Consider the following 18,189-nt stretch of genomic DNA (forward strand, 5'->3'; position numbering starts at 1 on the left):
TCCTTTGGGAGGATACACTACACACAACCTTACTGTACCTCTACACTCCCTGTCCTTTGGGAGGATACACTACACACAACCTTACTGTACCTCTACACTCCCTGTCCTTTGGGAGGATACACTACACACAACCTTACTGTACCTCTACACTCCCTGTCCTTTGGGAGGATACACTACACACAACCTTACTGTACCTCTACACTCCCTGTCCTTTGGGAGGATACACTACACACAACCTTACTGTACCTCTACACTCCCTGTCCTTTGGGAGGATACACTACACACAACCTTACTGTACCTCTACACTCCCTGTCCTTTGGGAGGATACACTACACACAACCTTACTGTACCTCTACACTCCCTGTCCTTTGGGAGGATACACTACACACAACCTTACTGTACCTGTACACTCCCTGTCCTTTGGGAGGATACACTACACACAACCTTACTGTACCTTACACTCCCTGTCCTCTACACTACACACAACCTTACTGTCCTTTGGGAGGATACACTACACACAACCTTACTGTACCTGTACACTCCCTGTCCTTTGTTAAGGAGGATACACTACACACAACCTTACTGTACCTGTACACTCCCTGTCCTTTGTTAAGGAGGATACACTACACACAACCTTACTGTACCTGTACACTCCCTGTCCTTTGTTAAGGAGGATACACTACACACAACCTTACTGTACCTGTACACTCCCTGTCCTTTGTTAAGGAGGATACACTACACACAACCTTACTGTACCTGTACACTCCCTGTCCTTTGTTAAGGAGGATACACTACACACAACCTTACTGTACCTCTACACTCCCTGTCCTTTGTTAAGGAGGATACACTACACACAACCTTACTGTACCTGTACACTCCCTGTCCTTTGTTAAGGAGGATACACTACACACAACCTTACTGTACCTCTACACTCCCTGTCCTTTGGGAGGATACACTACACACAACCTTACTGTACCTGTACACTCCCTGTCCTTTGTTAAGGAGGATACACTACACACAACCTTACTGTACCTGTACACTCCCTGTCCTTTGTTAAGGAGGATACACTACACACAACCTTACTGTACCTGTACACTCCCTGTCCTTTGTTAAGGACGATACACTACACACAACCTTACTGTACCTATACACTCCCTGTCCTTTGTTAAGGAGGATACACTACACACAACCTTACTGTACCTATACACTCCCTGTCCTTTGTTAAGGAGGATACACTACACACAACCTTACTGTACCTGTACACTCCCTGTCCTTTGTTAAGGACGATACACTACACACAACCTTACTGTACCTATACACTCCCTGTCCTTTGTTAAGGAGGATACACTACACACAACCTTACTGTACCTATACACTCCCTGTCCTTTGTTAAGGAGGATACACTACACACAACCTTACTGTACCTCTACACTCCCTGTCCTTTGGGAGGATACACTACACACAACCTTACTGTACCTCTACACTCCCTGTCCTTTGTTAAGGAGGATACACTACACACAACCTTACTGTACCTCTACACTCCCTGTCCTTTGTTAAGGAGGATACACTACACACAACCTTACTGTACCTCTACACTCCCTGTCCTTTGTTAAGGAGGATACACTACACACAACCTTACTGTACCTCTACACTCCCTGTCCTTTGGGAGGATACACTACACACAACCTTACTGTACCTGTACACTCCCTGTCCTTTGTTAAGGAGGATACACTACACACAACCTTACTGTACCTGTACACTCCCTGTCCTTTGTTAAGGAGGATACACTACACACAACCTTACTGTACCTGTACACTCCCTGTCCTTTGTTAAGGAGGATACACTACACACAACCTTACTGTACCTGTACACTCCCTGTCCTTTGTTAAGGAGGATACACTACACACAACCTTACTGTACCTCTACACTCCCTGTCCTTTGTTAAGGAGGATACACTACACACAACCTTACTGTACCTCTACACTCCCTGTCCTTTGGGAGGATACACTACACACAACCTTACTGTACCTCTACACTCCCTGTCCTTTGTTAAGGAGGATAGTTTCCTTGGTTGTACCGCTCTCATTCTCCTTCCGCCCGTCTAATAAGAGGTTCTAAGTCTTACTTGTAATTCTTAGTTCTAGTTCTTAGTTCTAGTTCTTAGTTCTAGTTCTAGTTCTAGTTCTTAGTTCTAATTATTGCTTTTGTATCCCTACACCTCCGGAATGAGACTGACCATTATTAGCCCGTTATTAACCCACATGTTGTGTCCTCAGTGTGTTAACCTGTGAGTGGAACTTTTCATGTGATGTGCCCTCCCGCCACTAACCCAAATCTCTGCCACACGCCCTTCACCTTTGACCTCTGCCTGCCGTTCACCCGTGACCTGTGTCCTGCCGAACTACCTTGTAGTTCAGAGCACTGAGTCACACGACTCTCTAACTTACCCACCACCTAGCACCTCCTAATCAAAACATATGTCTGAAAATGTCTGCAATTTTTTCAAAGTTTGATTGATTGATTTGATTGAAAAAAATATTTCACACAGTTATGGAATCTAACATGTCTTTTGTTCCTTCCTCCTGCAGTATTCTCCAAGAATGAGAACCACCTACCTGTCTATGACTGACGCACAGATCAGACACTTTGGGACAGACTTCCAGCAGGTATAGCCCCCAACTATGGCCTACTGGTCCCCCTCAGGAATGGTCTGTCTGGGACTACCACTGTACTGAGGAAGGGTCTGTCTGGGACTACCACTGTACTGAGGAAGGGTCTGTCTGGGACTACCACTGTACTGAGGAAGGGTCTGTCTGGGACTACCACTGTACTGAGGAAGGGTCTGTCTGGGACTACCACTGTACTGAGGAAGGGTCTGTCTGGGACTACCACTGTACTGAGGAAGGGTCTGTCTGGGACTACCACTGTACTGAGGAAGGGTCTGTCTGGGACTACCACTGTACTGAGGAAGCAGAGTTTACAGATCACCCTGTCCGTGGATGTCTCACCCTGCTCTCCTGGCCATCTGTTACTTAAATGCAGGTGGTATGGGGTCAACAACGGCCCAGGAACACACTGACGCTCTCAAAGTCCTGTACTGTAGAAACCAGGAGACTACATAGAACCCTGAAAAGTGCACTTTCATCTCTCCCCAAACAAACCAACAATTCAGTTATGTTTTCTTCAAATGTGAGTGTTCGTCTCGAGCCAGATCAGAAGACATGATTATTATGAACCAAGTTGAACATTTATATATTTTCCTGTGAGTGACGTCACCTTTGATGGATTTCAGGGGACAGCAAATAACCAGATTGATTTTCTTCACAGCCATAGACTGTTAAATGGTTATTACATGAACATGTCTTCAGTCTTCCCCAAACCGGTCATCACTATTACAAACTGTCATCTAACCAGTCTAGCATTCAGCTCCTCTTACACTTGACGACACAGCTCTTACACTTGACGACACAGCTCTTACACTTGACGACACAGCTCTTACACTTGACGACACAGCTCTTACACTTGACGACACAGCTCTTACACTTGACGACACAGCTCTTACACTTGACGACACAGCTCTTACACATTTGACACAACCCAAAGTCTTCATGATGTCTTCCGTCAGAGTGATGAGTCAAAGTTGATGAAAACGGACCACGTATTTATTGTCACTTATCTATCAGGTTATTCATTGATATCAAGGAATGGCGAATATAATGGACTTATTTTTAAATGTGACTGGAAAACAGATCATTCATTGAAATTGTGATGATGTCTACACTCTTAGAGAAAAAGGTGCTGTCTAGAACCTAAAAGGGTTCTTTGGCTGTCCACATAGGAGAGCCCTTTGAAGAACCCTTTATGGTTCCAAGTAGAACCCTTCTGGTTCCAGGTAGAACCTTTAGGGGTTCCATGTAGAACCCGAAAAGGATGGAACTCAAGTGTTCTATCTGGAACCGGAAAGGGTTCTACCTGGAACCAAAAAGGGTTCTAGCTGGAACCGAAAGGGATTCTCCTATGGGGACTGCCGAAGAACCCTTTTAGAACCCTGTTTTCTAAGAGTGTACTCTATATGTATGTGTAAGGGGGACTGAGGAGAAAGGATGCATGATGATGTTTCTAACGCCTTTATTTCCTGTAACCTGTTTCTCTCTGTTCTCCTATGCTGTGTCATCCTGCATGCTGTGTCCTGCTCAATTCTAGCCTGGATCCCCGACTGAATATCAGTCCGTTTCATTATTGTGTCAGTGAATCATCAAAAGGAATAAAACAGCGATATTCAGTTTAGGTTCCATGCCAGTTCATTTCAGGATGACACCGAGGGCTTTACCGTAGCTTGGCATCTACACTGAATATTGCTCTGGTTCACTATTGTGTCACTTGAATCTGTGGCTGTGTTCCAATAATCTCTTACTTGTTCACTTCCCTGCATGGAAAGGAAATGACTGTTCCTTTAACCCGAGTCCACACCAATCCAATGCGTTTGAACTTGTAGGGAGTAGTGAATGAGTTCACACAGGAGGATGGAGAGAGCATTGGGTTGCACCGTCTGAATTACAGTGATATTTCATTTGGATTCTAGACTATCGGCCTACTGCCTGTACATTAGCATGTTAAACATTTCCTGGATAGGATGAGAGGAAACCATCAACAACTGAAATGGTGTTGATGGTGAATTACTGGTAAGTATTATCACTGATGTGATGTTTATTGGATGTTTGTTTGTTTACTAGGAGTTGGACACAATCACAGTACTGCAGGGGCCCTTAACAGTCAGATAACCCATCATTGTACAGTGTGAATTCTTTGTTGTGGTCATGCTTTTCTTCTTTGTTTGAAACCTCTCAACTACTGTTTATTTTCTGCGTTTGTTGAAGTATTGGACCAGGTGTATCAATTACATTAAAACAAATATTTTAAAAAGCTTTCTGTGTTTGTCTATTTTGCACATATACAGTCATTTAGACATACAGTCATTTATAGATTACACAATAGTATACTACACAAATATTACATATGAGTCATTTACCAGACACTCTTATCCAGAGTGACGTATAGTTAGTACATTCATCTTAAGGTAGGTGATACAACCCTATATTACAGACATAGTAAGTACAACTTTCACCCAATAAAGCAGATATTAGCACAGTCACTGATAGTAAGAAAAGACAAGTGCAGGTGAACCCAAACCTATTCCAGGCCAATTCAAGCACTGCGTAGTTCATGTATCTCGCCAAGTGGTAAAACAGAGGCGAACTGGCATGAAGCACAATGCCCGATTCAAAAGTGGTGTAGTCTGACACCTAGTGGACAGGTTGATGTTATTGGTACACCCACTACCAGGTTGATGTTCTTGGGGTAGCCGGCCCACCACCAGGTTGATGTTCTTGGGGTAGCCGGCCCACCACCAGGTTGATGTTCTTGGGGTAGCCGGCCCACCACCAGGTTGATGTTCTTGGGGTAGCCGGCCCACCACCAGGTTGATGTTCTTGGGGTAGCCGAGCCGGCTCACCACCAGGTTGATGTTCTTGGGGTAGCCGAGCCGGCTCGGGGAGGCTTTTTACTTGTTATTTATAGAAAAGCAGGAACCACTAGAAGCCGATACAAGCTTTTGCAGGAACCACAGTTATAGTTAAGGCACACATCATACTAGATTTTAAGGTACACAGCATTATAGATTGTAAGGATCACAGCATTATAGATTGTAAGGTACACAGCATTATAGATTGTAAGGATCACAGCATTATAGATTGTAAGGTACACAGCATTATAGATTGTAAGGTACACAGCATTATAGATTGTAAGGTTCACAGCATTATAGATTGTAAGGTACACAGCATTCTAGATTGTAAATCACACAGCATTATAGATTGTAAGGATCACAGCATTATAGATTGTAAGGTACACAGCATTATAGATTGTAAGGATCACAGCATTATAGATTGTAAGGTTCACAGCATTCTAGATTGTAAATCACACAGCATTATAGATGTTAAGGCACTCTGCATTCTATATTTCAAGGCACTCACACACATAAGAGTTAGAAAGTGTCCCCACTACAACAAACAAATACTTAAATACATGTAATTTTGTCCTTGAAATATTGAATTGAAATACTGTATTGGTTGTTGATCGGTTGCACCACTGGGAAGTGCCAATATAGCCGACAGCTGGTTTCAAAGGCTCTCATTGGCTGATACATAGCATGCGCAATCCAGGGTTTACAGACGTCATTGGAATGAACGGACCCGTCCCGGATGCCGTACTAAACCCGGACAGGATGTGGCTTTGAATTATGTTACCAGTATGTGTTAGCTAAGAACAACGACTTGTAAGCATAATGACAAAAAACATATTCCCCCAAGAAAAAATAGCTTTTTTATCAAAGTAGAGGATCGTGGCGGGGATGTGGCTACGTTATGGGAAACGTTTTCGGGAGAAAGAGTCGCCCTTCTCGAGTTACAGAACAAGACCGAGCGATTCTGGTCAGTTGTTGTTGCTAGCCTGTTTCAATAGTAGAGATGCTAGTTAGTTTGCTGGCCTGGATTAACGTTAGCTAGCTGTCTGATCTACACACTAACTTGGTAACAATGTCTGCTAGCTAACGTTAGCTAGTTATCAACACCCAGGCGCGATCATGGGACAGTCACAGTTGTTAAAACGATGACGTGACGTCTCAAAGTGATCAACAGTAGCTAACTAAATTAGATTAGCCAGTTGTGATCGCATCAGCAGTGTCTGAGCCTGCAAATGACAGGGTGTGACAGGTATTTATAGCTAACTAGCTAGGGACTGTAGCCAGCTAACTATTTTCATGGCAGAATTATATTGTAGGTAACTAGCTATCTACATGGTAAACAATGTTCAGAAAAGAGTGTATTGAGACGTATTGTGTCTGATTATCCCGTTGTGTATGTTCAACTCTCCAGCAACTGAAACAGCAGAGAGATAAACTGAAGCACTACCAGAAGAGTGTCACCCTGCAGCTGGAGAAGGAGAGGAGTCTGGCCAAGCAGCTGCTGAAGGATGGAAAGAAAGAGTGAGACTGGATACTTCACTTGTTCAGGCATCATCTAGGCTATAGCCAGGTCCCAGATGTGTTTGTTCTGTCTTGTTGTAATGTTTCCAGGTTTAATGATGACCGGCACGGTTGTTGATGAAGTCAGTGGATTAGTACACGTTGCAACAGGGCCTCCAGCACAGAAGCAGAGCAACATAACGAGCCGTTTCTGAGCCCTTGCATCCATTTCTAATCACATATGTTCTCTAAACACATGACCAAAGACAAGTCAGTGACTCACAGTCAGCAGACGGTCTCCCACACTACCAGCACGTAGAACTGGCTCCCACACTATCAGCACGTAGAACTGGCTCCAACACTATCAGCACGAAGAACTGGAACCTTTAGACTGTCTCCCACACTACCAGCACGTAGAACTGTCTCCCACACTATCAGCACGAAGAACTGGCACCTTTAGACTGGCTCCAACACTTTCAGCACGTAGAACTGGCTCCCACACTATCAGCACGTAGAACTGGCACCTTTAGACTGGCTCCCACACTATCAGCACGTAGAACTGGCTCCCACACTATCAGCACGTAGAACTGGCACCTTTAGACTGGCTCCCACACTATCAGCACGTAGAACTGGCTCCCACACTATCAGCACGTAGAACTGGCTCCCACACTATCAGCACGAAGAACTGGCTCCACACTATCAGCACGTAGAACTGGCACCTTTAGACTGGCTCCCACACTATCAGCACGTAGAACTGGCTCCCACACTATCAGCACGTAGAACTGGCACCTTTAGACTGGCTCCCACACTATCAGCATGTAGAACTGGCTCCCACACTATCAGCACGTAGAACTGTCTCCCACACTATCAGCACGTAGAACTGGCTCCCACACTATCAGCACATAGAACTGGCTCCCACACTATCAGCACGTAGAACTGGCTCCCACACTTTCAGCAAGTAGAACTGGCTCCCACACTACCAGCACGTAGAACTGGCTCCCACACTACCTGGCACGTAGAACTGGCTCCCACACTACCAGCACGTAGAACTGGCTCCCACACTATCAGCATGTAGAACTGGCTCCCACACTATCAGCACGTAGAACTGTCTCCCACACTATCAGCACGTAGAACTGGCTCCCACACTATCAGCACATAGAACTGGCCATAACATTCAACCTTGCAATACAATCCTGTGTATTACAAAGTGGAATACATTGTGTTAACCACTTAACTGCATATGAACGTTATTCATCTTAGATGTCCCATTACACTAGAAAACAGCTGGGACGACTAAGATATATCAAGTCTAGTCAAATCACTAATGCATGCATATCACCAGAATCTATCTCTTGAATTGTGGACTGACTGAATCTGATCAATGCATGACGAGCTGCTTGATGATAAGCAAAATAAACACTTGTTATGTTAGTACTTGGTTCATTGTGCCGTGTGTTGTTCTTCCACTCCGTAGCAAGGCACTGGTTCTTCTCAAGAAGAAGCGTTATCAGGATCAACTGCTAGACAAGACGGAGAACCAGATATCAAACCTGGAACGCATGGTGAGTCTGAGGCTCTTCTTGGGTCCCATGGTTTCATTGACTTTTATAGAATGGAACTACATTGATGTCATGTTTGCACAGCCAACCTCTCTTCTAAAAGGTTTCCTGGCTGGGTATATCTTGGATGTTCTGTATGGTGAACGCTATCTTACTTCACCTACTGATGTGTTTTTACGGGTTCAGTGCTGGGTTCTCCTATCTTAACGTACTGATGTGTTTTTACAGGTTCAGTGCTGGGTTCTCCTATCTTAACGTACTGATGTGTTTTTACGGGTTCAGTGCTGGGTTCTCCTATCTTAACATACTGATGTGTTTTTACAGGTTCAGTGCTGGGTTCTCCTATCTTAACGTACTGATGTGTTTTTACGGGTTCAGTGCTGGGTTCTCCTATCTTAACGTACTGATGTGTTTTTACAGGTTCAGTGCTGGGTTCTCCTATCTTAATGTACTGATGTGTTTTTACAGGTTCAGTGCTGGGTTCTCCTATCTTAGCATACTGATGTGTTTTTACGGGTTCAGTGCTGGGTTCTCCTATCTTAATGTACTGATGTGTTTTTACGGGTTCAGTGCTGGGTTCTCCTATCTTAACGTACTGATGTGTTTTTACAGGTTCAGTGCTGGGTTCTCCTATCTTAACGTACTGATGTGTTTTTACAGGTTCAGTGCTGGGTTCTCCTATCTTAATGTACTGATGTGTTTTTACAGGTTCAGTGCTGGGTTCTCCTATCTTAACGTACTGATGTGTTTTTACGGGTTCAGTGCTGGGTTCTCCTATCTTAACGTACTGATGTGTTTTTACGGGTTCAGTGCTGGGTTCTCCTATCTTAACGTACTGATGTGTTTTTACAGGTTCAGTGCTGGGTTCTCCTATCTTAACATACTGATGTGTTTTTACAGGTTCAGTGCTGGGTTCTCCTATCTTAACATACTGATGTGTTTTTACAGGTTCAGTACTGGGTTCTCCTATCTTAACATACTGATGTGTTTTTACAGGTTCAGTGCTGGGTTCTCCTATCTTAACATACTGATGTGTTTTTGCAGGTTCCGTGCTGGGTTCTCCTATCTTAACATGTAGTGTAAATGTTTTCACAGGTTCAAGACATTGAGTTTGTCCAGATCGAGATGAAAGTCATTGAGGGGCTGAAGGTTGGAAATGACTGTCTGAAGAGTATGCATGAGGTAGGTTATGGTTCGCTTCTTAGTCCAGGGTTTTCTATGGGGGGGAATCTGCTCTTCCTCAGAATACAAGAGAGTCACATGACAGACTAAGCACACATTCACAGTCTCACACTCACGTGTGGTTAGGCATGCACACACACTCACACAGGTGTAAGACATTCAGCTCAGTGTCCTACGTGTTAATAAATAAACCTTCCACTGGCATGTAACCTTTTATGTGATCTGCACCCCAGAAAAACAGACGGTGTGTTAGCTAGCGTCACTGTGCACATTGTTTGAAGATTAAAGGATTAGGTTCCAAATCCCTGACTACAGCGAGCCTAGTGGTGTGACTGCTGCTCCGTATCCTGGGTTACGCTGGCTGGCTGTCTGTCTGGCTGTCTGTCTGGCCACAACCTGCTCAGTGAATTATTCTCTTTAAGAGAGAAAATGTTTAATCTCTCTCTCTCACACACACACACACACACACACACACACACACACACACACACACACACACACACACACACACAGAGACACAGAGAATAAGTAAACTAAAAGACTTTCTCCTAACTTGACATTGTCCCTGTCTCGTCCTCTCAGGCCATGTCACTAGAGGACGTGGAGAGGATCATGGATGAGACCCAGGATGCTATAGAATACCAAAGGGTGAGTTTCTCTGTTCCCATGGTGTCATCAATCAATTTGATATACCCCTTTTTACAGTCCTAACTCTTCATCCATCCCAAGTACTTCAGTCTTCAGTGTAGTGTGTGTTGCTGCCCAGCTGACATGCTCTGCTCTGGTTGATCCTACAGCAAATAGATGAGCTGCTGTCAGGCTCCCTGACTCAGGAGGATGAGGATGCTGTGCTATCTGAGCTGGAGGCTATCACTCAGGTGTGTATCATACTGATCTACATCAGTCTCCTCTGGCTGTTATCTGAGCTGGAGGCTATCACTCAGGTGTGTATCATACTGATCTACATCAGTCTCCTCTGGCTGCTATCTGAGCTGGAGGCTATCACTCAGGTGTGTATCATACTGATCTACATCAGTCTCCTCTGGCTGTTATCTGAGCTGGAGGCTATCACTCAGGTGTGTATCATACTGATCTACATCAGTCTCCTCTGGCTGTTATCTGAGCTGGAGGCTATCACTCAGGTGTGTATCATACTGAGCTACATCAGTCTCCTCTGGCTGTTATCTGAGCTGGAGGCTATCACTCAGGTGTGTATCATACTGATCTACATCAGTCTCCTCTGGCTGTTATCTGAGCTGGAGGCTATCACTCAGGTGTGTATCATACTGAGCTACATCAGTCTCCTCTGGCTGTTATCTGAGCTGGAGGCTATCACTCAGGTGTGTATCATACTGAGCTACATCAGTCTCCTCTGGCTGTTATCTGAGCTGGAGGCTATCACTCAGGTGTGTATCATACTGATCTACATCAGTCTCCTCTGGCTGTTATCTGAGCTGGAGGCTATCACTCAGGTGTGTATCATACTGATCTACATCAGTCTCCTCTGGCTGCTATCTGAGCTGGAGGCTATCACTCAGGTGTGTATCATACTGAGCTACATCAGTCTCCTCTGGCTGTTATCTGAGCTGGAGGCTATCACTCAGGTGTGTATCATACTGATCTACATCAGTCTCCTCTGGCTGTTATCTGAGCTGGAGGCTATCACTCAGGTGTGTATCATACTGATCTACATCAGTCTCCTCTGGCTGTTATCTGAGCTGGAGGCTATCACTCAGGTGTGTATCATACTGAGCTACATCAGTCTCCTCTGGCTGTTATCTGAGCTGGAGGCTATCACTCAGGTGTGTATCATACTGATCTACATCAGTCTCCTCTGGCTGTTATCTGAGCTGGAGGCTATCACTCAGGTGTGTATCATACTGATCTACATCAGTCTCCTCTGGCTGTTATCTGAGCTGGAGGCTATCACTCAGGTGTGTATCATACTGATCTACATCAGTCTCCTCTGGCTGTTATCTGAGCTGGAGGCTATCACTCAGGTGTGTATCATACTGATCTACATCAGTCTCCTCTGGCTGTTATCTGAGCTGGAGGCGATCACTCAGGTGTGTATCATACTGAGCTACATCAGTCTCCTCTGGCTGTTATCTGAGCTGGAGGCTATCACTCAGGTGTGTATCATACTGATCTACATCAGTCTCCTCTGGCTGTTATCTGAGCTGGAGGCTATCACTCAGGTGTGTATCATACTGAGCTACATCAGTCTCCTCTGGCTGTTATCTGAGCTGGAGGCTATCACTCAGGTGTGTATCATACTGATCTACATCAGTCTCCTCTGGCTGTTATCTGAGCTGGAGGCTATCACTCAGGTGTGTATCATACTGATCTACATCAGTCTCCTCTGGCTGTTATCTGAGCTGGAGGCTATCACTCAGGTGTGTATCATACTGATCTACATCAGTCTCCTCTGGCTGCTATCTGAGCTGGAGGCGATCACTCAGGTGTGTATCATACTGATCTACATCAGTCTCCTCTGGCTGTTATCTGAGCTGGAGGCTATCACTCAGGTGTGTATCATACTGAGCTACATCAGTCTCCTCTGGCTGTTATCTGAGCTGGAGGCTATCACTCAGGTGTGTATCATACTGATCTACATCAGTCTCCTCTGGCTGTTATCTGAGCTGGAGGCTATCACTCAGGTGTGTATCATACTGAGCTACATCAGTCTCCTCTGGCTGTTATCTGAGCTGGAGGCTATCACTCAGGTGTGTATCATACTGATCTACATCAGTCTCCTCTGGCTGTTATCTGAGCTGGAGGCTATCACTCAGGTGTGTATCATACTGAGCTACATCAGTCTCCTCTGGCTGTTATCTGAGCTGGAGGCTATCACTCAGGTGTGTATCATACTGATCTACATCAGTCTCCTCTGGCTGTTATCTGAGCTGGAGGCTATCACTCAGGTGTGTATCATACTGAGCTACATCAGTCTCCTCTGGCTGCTATCTGAGCTGGAGGCTATCACTCAGGTGTGTATCATACTGATCTACATCAGTCTCCTCTGGCTGTTATCTGAGCTGGAGGCTATCACTCAGGTGTGTATCATACTGATCTACATCAGTCTCCTCTGGCTGTTATCTGAGCTGGAGGCTATCACTCAGGTGTGTATCATACTGATCTACATCAGTCTCCTCTGGCTGCTATCTGAGCTGGAGGCTATCACTCAGGTGTGTATCATACTGATCTACATCAGTCTCCTCTGGCTGCTATCTGAGCTGGAGGCTATCACTCAGGTGTGTATCATACTGAGCTACATCAGTCTCCTCTGGCTGTTATCTGAGCTGGAGGCTATCACTCAGGTGTGTATCATACTGATCTACATCAGTCTCCTCTGGCTGTTATCTGAGCTGGAGGCTATCACTCAGGTGTGTATCATACTGAGCTACATCAGTCTCCTCTGGCTGTTATCTGAGCTGGAGGCTATCACTCAGGTGTGTATCATACTGATCTACATCAGTCTCCTCTGGCTGTTATCTGAGCTGGAGGCTATCACTCAGGTGTGTATCATACTGAGCTACATCAGTCTCCTCTGGCTGTTATCTGAGCTGGAGGCTATCACTCAGGTGTGTATCATACTGATCTACATCAGTCTCCTCTGGCTGTTATCTGAGCTGGAGGCTATCACTCAGGTGTGTATCATACTGATCTACATCAGTCTCCTCTGGCTGTTATCTGAGCTGGAGGCTATCACTCAGGTGTGTATCATACTGAGCTACATCAGTCTCCTCTGGCTGTTATCTGAGCTGGAGGCTATCACTCAGGTGTGTATCATACTGATCTACATCAGTCTCCTCTGGCTGTTATCTGAGCTGGAGGCTATCACTCAGGTGTGTATCATACTGATCTACATCAGTCTCCTCTGGCTGTTATCTGAGCTGGAGGCTATCACTCAGGTGTGTATCATACTGAGCTACATCAGTCTCCTCTGGCTGTTATCTGAGCTGGAGGCTATCACTCAGGTGTGTATCATACTGATCTACATCAGTCTCCTCTGGCTGTTATCTGAGCTGGAGGCTATCACTCAGGTGTGTATCATACTGAGCTACATCAGTCTCCTCTGGCTGTTATCTGAGCTGGAGGCTATCACTCAGGTGTGTATCATACTGATCTACATCAGTCTCCTCTGGCTGTTATCTGAGCTGGAGGCTATCACTCAGGTGTGTATCATACTGATCTACATCAGTCTCCTCTGGCTGTTATCTGAGCTGGAGGCTATCACTCAGGTGTGTATCATACTGATCTACATCAGTCTCCTCTGGCTGTTATCTGAGCTGGAGGCTATCACTCAGGTGTGTATCATACTGAGCTACATCAGTCTCCTCTGGCTGTTATCTGAGCTGGAGGCTATCACTCAGGTGTGTATCATACTGATCTACATCAGTCTCCTCTGGCTGTTATCTGAGCTGGAGGCTATCACTCAGGTGTGTATCATACTGAGCTACATCAGTCTCCTCTGGCTGTTATCTGAGCTGGAGGCTATCACTCAGGTGTGTATCATACTGAGCTACATCAGTCTCCTCTGGCTGCTATCTGAGCTGGAGGCTATCACTCAGGTGTGTATCATACTGATCTACATCAGTCTCCTCTGGCTGTTATCTGAGCTGGAGGCTATCACTCAGGTGTGTATCATACTGAGCTACATCAGTCTCCTCTGGCTGTTATCTGAGCTGGAGGCTATCACTCAGGTGTGTATCATACTGATCTACATCAGTCTCCTCTGGCTGTTATCTGAGCTGGAGGCTATCACTCAGGTGTGTATCATACTGAGCTACATCAGTCTCCTCTGGCTGTTATCTGAGCTGGAGGCTATCACTCAGGTGTGTATCATACTGATCTACATCAGTCTCCTCTGGCTGTTATCTGAGCTGGAGGCTATCACTCAGGTGTGTATCATACTGATCTACATCAGTCTCCTCTGGCTGTTATCTGAGCTGGAGGCTATCACTCAGGTGTGTATCATACTGATCTACATCAGTCTCCTCTGGCTGTTATCTGAGCTGGAGGCTATCACTCAGGTGTGTATCATACTGATCTACATCAGTCTCCTCTGGCTGTTATCTGAGCTGGAGGCTATCACTCAGGTGTGTATCATACTGATCTACATCAGTCTCCTCTGGCTGTTATCTGAGCTGGAGGCTATCACTCAGGTGTGTATCATACTGATCTACATCAGTCTCCTCTGGCTGCTATCTGAGCTGGAGGCTATCACTCAGGTGTGTATCATACTGATCTACATCAGTCTCCTCTGGCTGTTATCTGAGCTGGAGGCTATCACTCAGGTGTGTATCATACTGAGCTACATCAGTCTCCTCTGGCTGTTATCTGAGCTGGAGGCTATCACTCAGGTGTGTATCATACTGATCTACATCAGTCTCCTCTGGCTGTTATCTGAGCTGGAGGCTATCACTCAGGTGTGTATCATACTGAGCTACATCAGTCTCCTCTGGCTGTTATCTGAGCTGGAGGCTATCACTCAGGTGTGTATCATACTGATCTACATCAGTCTCCTCTGGCTGTTATCTGAGCTGGAGGCTATCACTCAGGTGTGTATCATACTGATCTACATCAGTCTCCTCTGGCTGTTATCTGAGCTGGAGGCTATCACTCAGGTGTGTATCATACTGATCTACATCAGTCTCCTCTGGCTGTTATCTGAGCTGGAGGCTATCACTCAGGTGTGTATCATACTGAGCTACATCAGTCTCCTCTGGCTGTTATCTGAGCTGGAGGCTATCACTCAGGTGTGTATCATACTGAGCTACATCAGTCTCCTCTGGCTGTTATCTGAGCTGGAGGCTATCACTCAGGTGTGTATCATACTGATCTACATCAGTCTCCTCTGGCTGTTATCTGAGCTGGAGGCTATCACTCAGGTGTGTATCATACTGAGCTACATCAGTCTCCTCTGGCTGTTATCTGAGCTGGAGGCTATCACTCAGGTGTGTATCATACTGAGCTACATCAGTCTCCTCTGGCTGTTATCTGAGCTGGAGGCTATCACTCAGGTGTGTATCATACTGATCTACATCAGTCTCCTCTGGCTGCTATCTGAGCTGGAGGCTATCACTCAGGTGTGTATCATACTGAGCTACATCAGTCTCCTCTGGCTGCTATCTGAGCTGGAGGCTATCACTCAGGTGTGTATCATACTGATCTACATCAGTCTCCTCTGGCTGTTATCTGAGCTGGAGGCTATCACTCAGGTGTGTATCATACTGATCTACATCAGTCTCCTCTGGCTGTTATCTGAGCTGGAGGCTATCACTCAGGTGTGTATCATACTGATCTACATCAGTCTCCTCTGGCTGTTATCTGAGCTGGAGGCTATCACTCAGGTGTGTATCATACTGAGCTACATCAGTCTCCTCTGGCTGTTATCTGAGCTGGAGGCTATCACTCAGGTGTGTATCATACTGATCTACATCAGTCTCCTCTGGCTGTTATCTGAGCTGGAGGCTATCACTCAGGTGTGTATCATACTGAGCTACATCAGTCTCCTCTGGCTGTTATCTGAGCTGGAGGCTATCACTCAGGTGTGTATCATACTGAGCTACATCAGTCTCCTCTGGCTGTTATCTGAGCTGGAGGCTATCACTCAGGTGTGTATCATACTGATCTACATCAGTCTCCTCTGGCTGTTATCTGAGCTGGAGGCGATCACTCAGGTGTGTATCATACTGATCTACATCAGTCTCCTCTGGCTGTTATCTGAGCTGGAGGCTATCACTCAGGTGTGTATCATACTGAGCTACATCAGTCTCCTCTGGCTGTTATCTGAGCTGGAGGCTATCACTCAGGTGTGTATCATACTAAGCTACATCAGTCTCCTCTGGGTATAATACCAGGAGGAAGAAAGTGGTGAAACAACACCTGCCATGGAGGACCAAAACACTTCTGGTTTTCTTTTCCACCTGGTAGTTAATTGCACTTAACTGGTTGACCTGATCAAGTCCTGTTTAACCTGTGTAACCGTTGTCTCCCTCTACTGCTGCAGGGAGAAGATGTAGAACTTCCAGAGGTCCCCACTGAGCCTCTACCAGAGGTCCCAGAACCAGCTGAGACAGAGCCAGGTAACGGTACTGTCTACCCTGTTACATTACCTCAATCATTATGGTGGTAGTAGTAGTACTGTCTACCCTGTTACATTACCTCAATCATTATGATGGTAGTAGTAGTACTGTCTACCCTGTTACATTACCTCAATCATTATGATGGTAGTAGTACTGTCTACCCTGTTACATTACCTCAATCATTATGATGGTAGTAGTACTGTCTACCCTGTTACATTACCTCAATCATTGTGGTGGTAAGTATTGACAGTCTCACAGTAAAAGCTGATCTAGGAACAGTTTGGGCTTTTTAGGTAATTTATTAATAGGATTATATGGACAGGGGGACCTGATCCTAGATCAGCACTCTTACTCTGAGACACATTGTAGATACAGTCCCTGACCATGGTTTCTTTGTTCTCAAGAGAGAAGACCAGCAAGGAACAAGGAGAACAGAGAGATGCTGGCAGCGTAGAGACAAGACTCAACAATAACAACAGTAGCTGTGGATGGAGCTAGTCCAACTGACTCAATAACAACAGTAGCTGTGGATGGAGCTAGTCCAACTGACTCAATAACAGTAGCAGCTGTGGATGGAGTTAGTCCAACTGACTCAATAACAGTAGCAGCTGTGGATGGATCTCGTCCAACTGACTCAATAACAGTAGCAGCTGTGGATGGATCTCGTCCAACTGACTCAATAACAGTAGCATCTGTGGATGGAGTTAGTCCAACTGACTCAACAACAGTAGCAGCTGTGGATGGAGCTAGTCCAACTGACTCAACAACAACAACAGTAGCAGCTGTGGATGGAGTTAGTCCAACTGACTCATCAACAGTAGCAGCTGTGGAGGGAGTTAGTCCAACTGACTCAACAACAACAACAGTAGCAGCTGTGGATGGAGTTAGTCCAACTGACTCAACAACAGTAGCAGCTGTGGATGGAGTTAGTCCAACTGACTCAATAACAACAGTAGCTGTGGATGGAGTTAGTCCAACTGACTCAATAACAGTAGCATCTGTGGATGGAGTTAGTCCAACTGACTCAATAACAGTAGTATCTGTGGATGGAGTTAGTCCAACTGACTCAATAACAGTAGCATCTGTGGATGGAGTTAGTCCAACTGACTCAATAACAACAGTAGCTGTGGATGGAGTTAGTCCAACTGACTCAATAACAGTAGCATCTGTGGATGGAGTTAGTCCAACTGACTCAATTACAGTAGCAGCTGTGGATGGAGTTAGTCCAACTGACTCAATAACAGTAGCATCTGTGGATGGAGTTAGTCCAACTGACTCAATAACAGTAGCAGCTGTGGATGGAGTTAGTCCAACTGACTCAACAACAGTAGCAGCTGTG

The 18,189-nt window shown here is 45.5% G+C and overlaps 2 protein-coding genes across 3 annotated transcripts in view; both read left to right on the plus strand.

Annotated features, from left to right (window-relative positions):
- LOC135529999 (protein tweety homolog 2-like) overlaps positions 1 to 4,925 on the plus strand; it is an 84,727-nt gene extending 79,802 nt beyond the window's left edge. The window contains 1 exon segment of the mRNA XM_064958390.1: positions 2,589 to 4,925. Within this exon segment, the coding sequence (XP_064814462.1) occupies positions 2,589 to 2,672 (84 nt within the window). The 3' untranslated portion in view covers positions 2,673 to 4,925.
- A 1,297-nt stretch (positions 4,926 to 6,222) lies between these two features.
- Positions 6,223 to 17,344, plus strand: LOC135530000 (charged multivesicular body protein 6-like). Of its 2 annotated transcripts, none has more exons than XM_064958391.1 (8): positions 6,223 to 6,485; positions 6,930 to 7,039; positions 8,493 to 8,580; positions 9,673 to 9,759; positions 10,342 to 10,407; positions 10,557 to 10,637; positions 16,775 to 16,856; positions 17,255 to 17,344. In XM_064958391.1, the coding sequence occupies exons 1-8, from the start codon at positions 6,420 to 6,422 to the stop codon at positions 17,302 to 17,304; spliced, it is 630 nt and encodes a 209-aa protein (XP_064814463.1). In that variant the 5' UTR covers positions 6,223 to 6,419; the 3' UTR covers positions 17,305 to 17,344. The 2 variants fall into 2 exon arrangements, with proteins under 2 accessions (XP_064814463.1, XP_064814464.1); XM_064958392.1 differs by having other exon boundaries at positions 16,775 to 16,850; positions 17,255 to 17,341.
- The last annotated feature ends 845 nt before the right edge of the window (positions 17,345 to 18,189 follow it).

This window comes from Oncorhynchus masou, unplaced genomic scaffold (genome assembly GCF_036934945.1).
Source record: "Oncorhynchus masou masou isolate Uvic2021 unplaced genomic scaffold, UVic_Omas_1.1 unplaced_scaffold_1231, whole genome shotgun sequence".
NCBI classification, from domain to species: Eukaryota; Metazoa; Chordata; class Actinopteri; order Salmoniformes; family Salmonidae; genus Oncorhynchus; species Oncorhynchus masou.